The 13,155-nt window shown below is 40.4% G+C and overlaps 1 protein-coding gene across 4 annotated transcripts in view; it reads right to left on the bottom strand.

Moving 5' to 3' along the window:
* LOC116699139 (epidermal retinol dehydrogenase 2) overlaps window positions 1–12,508 on the bottom strand; it is a 97,159-nt gene extending 84,651 nt beyond the window's left edge. For 3 of the 4 annotated variants that reach the window (XR_004334377.1, XM_032531554.1, XM_032531552.1), the window contains exons 1-2: window positions 12,344–12,508; window positions 2,442–2,769 (exon numbers count right to left, since the gene is read on the bottom strand). Coding sequence is in view for 3 of the 4 variants with exons in the window: in XM_032531554.1 (XP_032387445.1) it covers window positions 2,442–2,762 (321 nt within the window). In the remaining variant the exon portion in view is untranslated. Of the gene's footprint in view, window positions 1–2,441; window positions 2,770–12,149; window positions 12,217–12,343 lie in introns of those variants that run through there. The other variant, XM_032531553.1, reaches the window with a different exon arrangement.
* Window positions 12,509–13,155: the final 647 nt, after the last annotated feature.

Genomic DNA, 13,155 nt, shown 5'->3' with positions numbered 1-13,155 from the left:
ATTTAGGATGATGGTGGGATGGTAAGCAATTGTAACTGTAAAGCTTTTTAGGTAGCGTCCACTCAAACTTTTGAAAATGTCCTTTTCCCCTTTTCAAAACTATGCTGCGAGTTACAGCCTACAATTTAACAGACTAAACAGAGTTAAAGCAGACAACAGCAGTGTTAAATACATGTTAATTTAAGTTAAGCAATTATGTGTCTCATTTGTTATTATTAAATAGTTGTATTTTATCAAAAAAAACATGACATTGACATTATTTATGGGCCACCCAGCTGTCTAAATATCAGCATCAGCAAATGAAAAAACATAACATAAGTTAGACAATAATTATAAATGAAATACAAAAGATGAAAGCACATCAACAGCCATGATGAAAACACATTGACAGCCATGACAAAGAAACATGTTTCATGATGTCCTCCATGTTTTAACTGGTGGCCCACTGATTTTGGTTTAACAACAGGATAGACTGATGTATAAAAGACTTTTATAGGGTTTCCCCATTTATAAAAGACACATTTTTACTTGTGGCAACCCTTGTTTTTAAATCACCACGCTCTTTAGCAGATAAAACTGCCGCCAGGTACTGACCAGCTGCACTGTTTCATATTCCTGTGTTTGAAGAATGAATGATTTCAATTTTATAAAAGACTCTCCCCCAAAACATTTAGCGGGGAGGAGTGCAGCACACACACAGTGTAAGATTGTGAGTCACAGGCAAGACGGAAAGCTTTTGCTCTGGAATTGTTGTTTCTTCAGTTTTTAGAGCCGACACAGAGGACATAGGTGGGGCAATCAAGAAATAAAAAACAGAAACTCTCGAAATTTAAAATGCCAATACACTCATTAAGTCTTTCCCTGTATATTGATAGTTTAATTTAAAAGAAATGACACTTCTGCGTGAAAAATATAAATAGAAGACTGTCCTATTTTACGCTTGTAGAGCAGATCTCGGAGAGAAATACATACCCCTACGCGCTTCTCTCGTGGCAGGTGTTGCAAGTTTTATTGATCATAGTGAAATTGTAGTTTTGGAACATCCGCTCCACATACATTAGTTACGCATGTTATGTTTCCAGCCTAAGTTAAAATTAAACTTTTAAGGCGAGGAACAACAAGTGAATTGCCTGTGCGTGAAAACAGCTTTATCTTGTGTTTTAAAAAAAAACTTATTATATTTGTGTGTGTGTGTTATATAGTTTAAAACACACAGAGTGTGCATGTGTGCGAGTTTATCTGATGAGCAGGTGGCACCTTGTACGCATGTCAGAATATTTGTAGGATTTAAATGTAATCCAATACATGATTCTGAAGGCAGTACAATGGAACGATTAAAACCCCTTAGGGATGGGTAGTGCTGATAACGCTTGGTCTTCCAGGCAATTTACATACTGGCAATAGAGCGTAGCTGTTCCTACCGCTCTCCCCGGAGGAAAACAAAGGCACAGCCAGCACAGAGCAGTTTTACCAAAAATGGATTGTGAAACGATTAAAATATTTAAAAATCACATTAACGTCATGGTTAACTTGCAATTAATCACACATTTTTATCTATTCTAAATGTCTTGATTTCTTTTTGTCCCATTATTTTTTTTTTTTTTCATTTTAATACTCTTATCAACATGGAAAAGTGGATTGGCTTGCTTTGTGCAAATGTTTATTGAAAACATATAGCCTACTGTGGTGTTTAATTTCACACGTAACATTCTCTCTTGGAGCAGTCATTCATACTTGGAGCAAATAATCTCACACAGTGTAACACTGTGCATCAATAAAAGGGTGAATTGGCATCGGCTGTGTGCTTGGCCATCAAGTTGTACTTCAGACTGGACGTGCTGTGATGATAGCTCAGTTCACAACAGCAAAACACACAGATCACTTTGGTCTCGTCAATGGAACCATTTGGCAAATTTTTAAATGTAAACATTCAGAATCTTATTGGCATCCATTTCGGCATCTCGCGCTCGCCATCCACTCAAAACCTAACATTACTACTCTTTGGCCGGCTCGCAAGCCCAAACAAGTGTGTGCGCCGTGCCCGTTTTGTTTCCGGTCTAGCTAGATCCGGGTGGTGTTGTAGTTTTTCTAACGTAACCATTTGTTGCAACAGCATGTGAAAAAACTACAAAAGTTTTCCAGGCCAAAAAGAACGTTAATCTTGCGATAAAAAACTTGACACATTAATAACGCGTTTCACTGACAGCACTTATAATTACTAAATAACAAGTGGATTTATCAGACTTGACACAAGTACAATGTTATTCTAACCTATACCAAATGATGGCCAAAATGACTTTTTTGGCAGCTGGCATACTCCAACAACAACAACAGGTTGCAATAAACTACAGACTAGTACAGCAAGGTGTGGATGGTACTTGGAGAAAAGATAAAGTAAATAGGGTCACTGGTGCCATGTTCAGATTTTCAAGGAACCGTACCTGGTCAGCCACTCTGTAAACCTCGTTCTTGTCGCTGCAGTCACACAGATAGTAGTGGACTCTGCTGGCTCCACTCTGCTTAGCCAGTCTAGCCGTTTCCTTCATCCCATCCTGGTTAATATCCCAGAGCACCAGTACAGTGTCCCGAGCCGCAAACTCCTTAGCCATGAGGCGCCCGATCCCGCTACCTGCCCCCGTGATCAGCACCACCTCACCAGTGATGTTCTTCTTCTTCATGGGCACAAAGATGTGGATGAAAGATTCCACATTGTACCAGAGGGACAGCAGGAGGACTTGGATCGTTTCCAGGAAGAAATTCATGATGGAACTACAAAAGGGAGAAAAAAAAATACACAGAGAAGTCAGAAAGAAAAAATACATAGTGAACTCGTCATAAATTTCAATATATTTGTTTGACTATTTTTGTTATTGATCAATCTTTAAAATTGTCCAGGCTTTTCATTCCGAGGCTTTTCTCCACATAAACATGAAGCTTCCTATTGTGAATGATGGGGTCCTACATGAATACATTATTTCACATGGAGATTTGTCTGTGTGTTTTTTATTGTGGTCTGAGGTGGGCAGCTCGGTTGGAAAAACATGATGTCACATGTTTCTGTGCTATAATCAGAATTTAGCAACACTCAAAGTAAAATTAGTTGACGTAGGCGTGAAAAAATTTGGGAAATAGGTAATAAATTGCAAAATGTTTTAAAATTTCAATAATATCGTAACAAAAGCATCATGATATCGTATCGTGAGCCCTCTGGTGATTCCTACCACTAGTTGACGGCTGTGGGTTTGCTACCAAAAGCTGTGCAGACATTGTGCCTTATCTTTCTGCACGCTTTCAATGTATTCACATTGTACAAATCAACTTATCAGCCACGACAAAAGGAACCCCTAGTTGTTCCAGCGAAAATTCCAATAAAGTTTAGTCAAACAAGATGATGGCTGGAGAGACAGACTACAGATTTAGTACAGCATGTAAAAGTCAACTTCCATAAATTAAAAGCAAGCTCATTAAAGTTTATATTGGACCTTTTGACACCAGCAGCCATGTGGGAAATTAGGAAGTGGAAATGCTGAAACTTCCAGACAGCTAGGGAGCTGGTGGATAGGGAACAGATAGTCTACAAGTCAGATCCTTCAGAGCAGACGTAGTGACGCCCATAATCTGCAAAGTGTTAGTGCAGCTTTACGTAGTCAGCTATCTGAATATTTTAATTCAAATTTTATTTATAGTGTCAAATCATATAAGGACACTTTACAGATAGAGTTGATCCAGAACACACTCTTATCATTCCCAAAGACCTAACAATCCCAAAATACATTTTTGCCAAAGATGTTTTCTGTCATTTTAAGTAGTTCTGATCACGCGGTTTGTTCAAGTGTTCATTTTTCTGATCAGTTCAATTTTTATTAGTTTTTTGATGGCTGAAACCTCATTACTGCATGATTGACAGCTGGGATGGCTCTGTGATTGGTCAGGCAGGTGAATGGGTGGGACTTTGTTACCGCGGCTTCACAGCCCCATCACTAACTACTGCGCAGACTCTGGCTCCAAAATTACATGAGTGTGCCCATATCCGGGAGGAAACAAGGAGAAGCGTTGTCCATCTTTAGATGGAGTCTAGTCCAGACTACATTTCGGCTAATATCCATGGTTTCCCAGATTACACTTCTGCCAATGCGATCCACACAGGCTGTTTACTAGCATGCAACCAAACGTCACTCACACTTGATTGAACTTTTCCAATACAAAATCTTGTCACGTGGCCGACAGATTGTGCATTCATATAAAGCCATCTGTTTATGGACATTAAATGAAATGATTACAAACACACAATCTTTTACTGTAAAAAAATTACAATGTAGTCAAATATTTATTGTCAAGTAGAAATAATTCAAGATTTGAAACGTGATATAAAAACAAAACCTCAACTTAGTGGGACATATTTAATACTCGTTAACAGTGATGGGATAACGACGTTACTTTTTTCAGTAACGAATAATCTAATTGATTACTCTTCCCATCTTAATAGCGCCGTTACTGATGAAAAATGTGGCGCGTTACTATAATTGAAGTTGCTGTTTTCATCAGACCAAGATCTTTGAGCCGAGAGGCAAAGACTTTTTTTTCCCCCTTCCTTGGTTAGTAGGCAGTACACGAGACAAGCGCATAAATGCTGACGATTGGCTGAGGTTGAGGAAAATCTCATGGTAAGCCAATCAGAGGTAGAGTTGGGCAGGTGTTCATAAGCACGCACAGTCAGACACAACAAACAACACAAGCAGGTCAGTCAACGAGAGACAGGTATGGAGTTATGAAATCGGGGGGGGGGGGGGTCATCGTGGTCAGAAAACATGGGACTAATGACTCTAGAGTGGCTACTCGCTCCGAAGCTAAATCGCTGTCACTTTCTCACTTGTCCTTTGCTCAATCACACACCAGCTCGACGCAAACAGTGCATAAACTTTTTGTATGTTTATTAAGTGTCCATGTCAATATAATATTCAGATTTACCGTAAATAATTGTACATGCACATGTATTTTAAGTTCCATTAAAGGGGGCAGAGGTGGGGTCACATTTGAGCATTTAAAACTTTAATTAAAAAAGCATTAGTACTTCCGAAGTAACTAGTTACTTTTATAATTTGTAACTGAGTATTGTTACGTCTTCCAAAAAGTACAACTAAACTAGTTACTTTAAAAGTAACTTGCCCAACACTGCTCATTAAATATATAGTCCCAGAAGTTATGCACTGGCATAAAATGGCATCTAAAATTATTTATTTATTATTATTTTTTTAAATGTGGCCGGTCATATTTTGAATATACAAATAAAATGTTTCTTTAAAAGGCACCGCGCATAGATGGGTTTTTAATTGCTTGCACATTTCACTATGGTTATAATAATAATTATATCATTAATAACAATAAATATTAGCATTTGGCCAGTTGGAAAAGCGGCTTGGTTCCCAAGATGGGCCAACCGACCCAATCAGAGTTTACTTTGGGAGACGCTGAAGCTGACGGGAAATGAGCTTCGCCGAGTTTCCGAATGCTGTCTCTCCCGTTAAATAGTAGTCTAATTCGGTCCAGTAAGAGTCATGCAGCGGCCCTTTGCTGCGGTCATCATCTCTCTTCCCCTTTCATGTCTATCCACTGTCAATGAAATGAAAATCCCCTAACAATAATCTTAAAAAAAATAAAAAATAGTTGTGTGTAAACTGTAGTTTTGGTACAGTTGGTTTTAATGAAAACCTGAACAAGCAGCGTAGTTTTGCTCATCTTTCTGCTGTGCCCCAGATTTACACCATGTAGTTAAAATGCAATTAATCTGCAGTTCACATGTCATGCATGAACTGTGGTGGTCCATTACACTGTATATACACTGGCTATATTCAACGTCACTGATGTTTGATCAATTAAATGTAGAAAGCATTCCACGTACGTTTTCTATCCTTTACATGATTGTGTATTGTACAATTTAGCGTAAAAGTAGAAGCCTATCCTAAATTTTTTCAACTTGGGAGCAAATGCGCTCCTTGGGGGGAAAAAAAAGTTAACATAAGCCCGTTTATGCTATTTAAACAACTGGACTTTGGGGTCAAGTGTGACGTATACTGCCATGTCCCAGATGTGAAAGCCCCCTTACTGGACTACTGGATATAATGATATTCCATTATATTTGTATTTTCAATTGTTACCTGCCACCAGAATTGTGTGATTTCCTTGCCATACTTATAGACATTTTTTTTTACCATAAATTTGGTGCCTAAAATTTATCAGAATGCAGGAATTGAAGTCTGTACCCTTGAAATTTTCATGGAGAGAAGCTAGAGAGTTAAAAGAGAACCAGACAGAATATGTATAGTTTCAACAGAGAGAGAAAAACGAACAGACTGACAGTGACAACAATGAACAACATACTGCGGAGAATAACAGCCTACAAACGGCATAAATAGGCAGTATGTGTCAATTTCTTATAAATGTGTGCTCTTTAAAAAGGATGCCTTGTTTGCCAGTTACTCATATTACATTTTTTTTTTAAATCTGTTCATATGGGGGACAAGATGGCGTCGTAGTGTGAGCACCACGTTTGCTCGGCACCTGTGGATTCAGCTGAAATATCCGTCTAAAACACGTGTTCACCTGGTAAAAACGTTATAAATGTGAGCGGGAGTAGCTCTATAATGAGCCTGGCTGACTACTTTTTGAAAATGCCTCGTGTCAAATCTAAAAGAAATACTGTTTCGGAGGATCAACCCAGCGACGCTGCGGGGCCTACTGCTGTAGAACCCGAAAATACTAACGAAACAAATGCCGCTGCTGAAGTCGCAGAATATGAGAGTGACGTCGACCCAAATATCCTTATGGCTTTGAGCAAGATAACGGATAACATCACAAAGTCAATAGACGCCAAAGTCAACACTGTGCTCGCCGCTATACGCGAACAATCATCTCAGATGCAGGCCCTGGCGACGCGCGTCGGGAGACTGAGACACGGATCTCAAGCGTGGAAGACACGATTGACACGCTGAGGCTAAGTGGCGAAACTTGAGAAACAAACATCCGATATGGCAGATCATATTGGGATGGAGAACCGCAGCCGCGGGGTTATCTTGACTGTCGGACTACCCGAGGGCACGGAGGGCAAAGACCTGGTCACATTCATGGAGAAGTGGCTCCCCTCCCATCTCGACCTACCAACAAAATCCGGGAAAATTAAGGTCGACCGCGCCTACGTTCCCTAGCACCGAGGCCGGCCCTAACCAAGCGCCAGACACCATCATCATGAAACTGCACAACTTCGCAGATAAACAACGCGTGATGGGGCGGCTCGGCGCTCCGCTTGGAGCCGAATTCCCCAGCGGCCGATTAAAGTTTCCTTTTCAATGATATTCGGTGGCGGTGGCCAAGAAACGCAAGGTTTTGACGAGGGAAGTCTCCCTAGGAGGAAGAATGGGACTATGCCCTTCTTATCCAGCTATTCTGAAGCTGTCTGTCAACGGCGCAGTGAAGAGATTTACACACCGGAGGCATCCGCAATTTACGTGGAATCGCTGCCTAAAACCTGGAAACAGCGATTCTATTTTTCCCAGCACGCATCCGGACAGTGCCTTATGAAACGGTGTGATATATCAGTCGACCTCTTCTCTGTTACGATAATAACTATGTGAAAGTAATGCTCGATTCTGCTCTGCTGTGTGCTTAGCGGACTTAGTGTGTTTCCGTCTATGAGGAGGCGCGCGGTGAGCGCTTGTTGCACCTGCCGGTTTCCGGCAGGAGGGGGGAGAGTTTTCCCTACATGGTTTAGAGGGTGTTGCCCACTGTTGTTTGTTAAAGGTTGTTGTACAGATATGTGTATCGCTTTCTTCTTTCTCTTTGTTTATTTACTCAGCTCTTACCAGTGTATGGTGGTTCACATGTCTTAATATGTTTTGTCTGGATCCATAATATTGATGATGAATAAATTACGGTATGCACCTGGAATGTACGGGGGTCCACAGCCCTATTAAGCGGATGAAAAATAATTACATGCATAAGGAGGAGATGATATAGATGTTGCTATGTTCAAGAGACGCATCTCGAGATATAGAGCATTTAAAGTTCAACAAGGGCCATTCGGCCAAGGTTCTTCTCCATCTTTCACATCAAGAAGCAGGGTGTAGCAGTATGATAGAAGAATCTACCTCTTATAGTTCTGAATGCGTTAAGGCCGAGGGTCGCTATGGAAATCAAGGGAACTTTGCAAGGTCAGAGTATTGTAATGATGAATGTGTATTCCACCTGCCCACTCCAGTTAATTTTCTAACCAAAATGTTTCTGGACCTAGCTCCATTCTCTCTAGTTCCACTGTTATCGTTGCCGGTGATTTAATTTGATATAAATCCACTCATTGACAAATTTCCGAAATAGACGTCCCCCCTCCTCAGGCCAAGGCGCTCCGCGCTCTGTGTGAGGGCTTGGCCTTATAGATGCTTGGAGATGCATCCATCCCTCGGGTAAACAATACACATTTTTTTCTCCCACATAAGTGTCAAACCAGGATTGATTACTTTCTTCTCCCAAACACCGCCTTGCAGTCAGTCTTATCATGCGACATAACCAGTATATTATCTCTGACCATGCAAGAGTAATTTTGGAACTTAATCCTAAAACAGCGTTGTATGCTCTCGCCACTGGAGATTTAACAACACTTTCTTAAGGACGAGAAATTCACCTCAGCTTTTTCAGTGAACTAAATGTTTTTTTTGAAATGAATGCCCCATCTGCCAGCAATGCCTCAGTTTGTGGGAACATGCAAAGCCTATGCCAGAGGGCTAATTATTTCGTACTCTGCAACAAAGACCGCCGAAGACAGGAGAAACAAAAATCTTTAGAGAATGAATTGGCTGATAAAGAAAAAGTATATATAACCTCTCCATCATCACCACGTGGCAGACATCACAACAATTAGAGCAGCTTTGATTTGCCTTCTTACCAGGGAAGCAGAGAAGAAAATCAAATACGCCAGACAGAGGTTTTATGAACATGGAGACAAAGAGGCAAATGCCTGGATTTATGTGAAAAAACGTGCAGAATCCCAATTATTGCTGCAATTACAGACAAAGATGGGCCACAAGGTATACGAAAATAAATTATAAATATCGTTTAAGATTTATGAGAACCTCTACTCTTCTGATCAAGAACGGAGCAGGGCAGCTCATGGAAATTTCTTTGCTCAAATTGACTTGCCACATCTGTCAGAGGAACATAGACTGCCCTCAATAGCCCCATAACTAAAACTGAAGTGATTGAAGCTATAAAGCATTACAAAATGGAAATCACCAGGCTCTGAAGGATTCTGTTCTGAATTTACAAACATTTCAAGATATTCTAACAGATCCTCTTTCTTGACATGTTCAACCACTCCTTTACTTCAGGAGTATCCCACAGACATTGAAGGAGGCCAATATATCTTTTAATTGAGAAAAGGGGAAGCCTTCTGATTTATGCGGATCCTATAGGCCCATAGCTCTTCTAAATGTAGACAGGAAGCTACTGTCTAAGATCCTGGCCACTCGTGGCTGAAAAATTCTTGCCGGCATTGGTAAAGAAGACCAGACAGGTTTTGTAAAGGGGCGGAACTCAGCTTCTAATGTAAGACGTTTGTTGAATGCTATCATAGCTTTAGGCAGTAGTGTAATGGTCTGTGCTCTCCCTAGATGCAGAGAAGGCTTTCGAACGATTGAATGGTCTTCCTACTGTATACACTGGGCAAATTTGGGTTGGGGAAGATTTTATAAAAGGATTAGGATTATATATACTGAACCACAGGCAGCAGTTTTAACTAATGGACTCAAGTCTGAATACTTTAATACTCACAGGGGGTGATGCAGGGTGCCCTTTTCACCTTCTTATTTGTCTGGCTATAGAGCCGCTTGCAGAGGCCATTAGGACGACACCTCGATGTGGTTTGGAGACTGGACATGTGTCACAAAATAACCTTATATGCGGACGATGTTCTAATCCTTCTAACTGACCCTGAAACATCCGTACCAAGTCTTCTTGATTTAATTGGCGATTTAGTCGTTTTTCAGGTTATAAGATTAACCTGACTAAATCTGAGGCAATGCCACTAGGCCACCTCTCCAATGATACCACTTACTACACTCCTTTCTTTTAAATGGTCTCCCAATGGGTTTGTGTACCTAGGAATCTTCATCACCCCATCCTTTGATCAATTATATAAAGCCAACTTTCCCCCACTATTTTGTAGAATGAAACAGGACCTAGAGCGATGGATGTCGCTTCCCATTTCCTTCTTGGGGCGTATTGCTCTGATCAAAATGAATGTCCTGCCTAGGTTATTGTTACCTATCCAAATGATTCCTGTGTTGTTTTCTAAGCGGGTGTTGAAGTGATATAGATGGTTGGCTCAGCGCTTTCATTTGGAGCAAGCGCAGACCAGGTTTAAGAGGCTGTTTACAACTACAAGCTCAAGGGCGGCCTAGATCTACCTAATATTAAAATCTACCAGCTTGGTGCCCATTTGGATTTGTACAAAATGGGTCACGGGTAAACCTCGATTTGATGGACATTGAGACAGCAACTATCACTGCAGAATAAGTGACTTGTTGTTTTTTAATAATTTTAAGAAATCAAAACCTCTGGTAAACCAAACAATTAATACTCTAAAGCATGGCGGATACCCGACGACTTGAGAGAAGATCAAATCTCACATCCATTCTTACCCCAATAATAAATAATCCTGCTTTTCCCCCAGGTTCCTCGGACCAGGTTTTCAGCAAGGTCTAATAAGAACATAAAGTCCCTAGCGCCTATTTGTAGATCATAAGCTAATGTCATTGGAACAACTTGCAAACATTCACCAAGCTCTCCAAACGGATTCTATCGTTTTACAAATAAGGCATTATATTACTCACAGCACAAGCCTTATTGACCACCCTGAAACATCTGCTGTTGAGAAAATTCTGTTTAATCAACCAAGTGAAAGCATCTATGAGCTCCCTTACCATACACTGAACGGAGTTTCAGCTGCTGAGGTGGGGGGTCAGGGGTGTGGGAGAGGGAATTGTCTGTAACCATGAGGAGGACAAATGGGATACTATCTGGGCTCTTGCAAAAGGGATATCAATTTGTACTCGGACAAGGGAAATACAATTTAAGATCTTAATAGACTAAATTACTCCCTCACCGTAGGAGCTCTTTAAACCGCTCCCTTTCCCCTCTCGTCTCAAGTGCAAAATTGATGTGGAACTCTAACTCACTGTCTCTGGTCTTGTCACAAACTTCAAAGATACTGGGCTGAAATATAGTGAAATGGTGAACATTTTTCATGTTAATTTAGACATGGCCCCCACGTCCTTGATTCTGGGTCTGCCATGTGCCTGTCTGAAACAGCAGCCACCAAAGGCTGTACAATATCTTAACCTTTGCAGCTAGAAAAAATATTCTTTTGCAGTGGGTCGTGACAAAGTCCCTTCTGTCTGTGGTTGGCGTAAAATCATTTTTGAACTGATTCCTCTGGAACATTTAACTAATGTCATGCATCACAGTGAAGACCAGTTTTACAGAGTATGGCGCCCATTTTTGGACTATATTGGACTGGACCTCTCCTCCACACTATTAAGAGGCTTGCTATGGGCCTGAACAGTATGTGCTTCACAAGACTGATTCACCACCTTTCGCACGATGGCATATGTACATCTGTCATGTAAGAGCTGTCATGTAGGTTTTATGTTTGTGTTTTGTTTTGTTTTTCGTTCTCTGTGTTCTGCGTTAATACATTGACAAGTGTTTGTTATAACACTGAAAATGCAATAAAAAAAAAAAAAAAAAAAAAAAAAAAAAAAATCTGTTACATAAAGGTATGCTTATTTATTTCATCATCTGTACACAAAGGTAATTAGTGAATGCACGTGTCCGTGGGTGGGGCTGCATGGGCGTGGTAATGTGGGCTGGTGTAGCTAGCGTGCCAGGGCTTAATTTTTGCCCCAGTTTACCACTGTTGTTTAGCGTTAGCCTAGACTAGCCTTTAATAGATTAACCTAGTTCAGAAACTTTCCTTTAAAAGTAAGCCACCCACAGGCTTTAACCAGTTAAAGTTATCAACACAGCGATACACTAAGACAACGACTTGTTTTCGGACTCACTCCATAATGCGTCTGTTTAATTGAAACGAGCTTCCAACTAACCAAGACAGAAGTCCAAGTCCAAGAAGAGTGAGTAGTCTGTCCCTGCCTGCCCAGTCTAAGTTAACGTTATCAGTTCTAACCTTTGCTTACCACACAGACGGCGTTACGACGCACATTCTGCTCAATTTAAACATACGTTATCAGGTCAAAGTTGATAAAAGCAACATTAAAGCTCGTGGAGCCTCTGAACGTACCGTGATATCTGTTTAGCGGGGTTACAGCGCGTCTGGCTGGATGCGTTCGGGCTTTCGGGCTACTTTCCCCGGGTCGAGCCTCGGCCGTTGTATATGTAGCCCCGGGAGAGAAAAAGCAGCCGCTTACAAAGCCGGAAGTATCATGGTCACGTTACAGCAATCAACCACTCCCAGCCCCGCGCGGCTCATCTCACACGCAAGGTATTGTGGGACTTGGAGTGTGTGCTTTTTCACATTTTAGAATGGACAACAAACAAAAAAAGAAGAAAAAACATATAGTGCATGACAGTTAAAGGAAATCTTTCACATCAACGATCAAGAGTTAGCAAACAAGAGTCAAGTACAAATGATTACAATAGTGCATAATAAAAGATTGACTAACCTTTTAAGATTTGTATTACTTTATATTTCCTCAGAAACAAAACATATATTTTTTATTTCATTGGTCCTCACTTCTCTTGTAATGAAAATCTTTAACCCTTGTATTGACTTCACTTTTGAGACCCTCTTGTGTCCCTCGGATCAAATTGACCCGTGACTTATATGGGGTTTTAAAAACAATTATGAAAAAAAAATTTACTTCACAATCTATTAACAAATATCGTCTTTAGCTCAATTCCAAACAATTGAGATAACTTATATGTTTAGGGAATGCAATCAGTCTCTACTACTCACAATTAAAAATGGAAGTGTGATACATCAAGGTTAAAATTCATGTTAAAAATCCACTATGGAAAAAAACATAAGGGGTAAAATCCAGAATAATTTTCTGAATTGAGTCAGGAATACATGTTTATCACAGAAAATAAGGT

This window comes from Etheostoma spectabile, chromosome 12, assembly GCF_008692095.1.
Source record: "Etheostoma spectabile isolate EspeVRDwgs_2016 chromosome 12, UIUC_Espe_1.0, whole genome shotgun sequence".
NCBI classification, from domain to species: domain Eukaryota; kingdom Metazoa; phylum Chordata; class Actinopteri; order Perciformes; family Percidae; genus Etheostoma; species Etheostoma spectabile.
The sequence above is the reverse complement of the archived record's forward strand: the minus strand, read 5'-3'. Positions and strand labels throughout refer to the sequence as shown.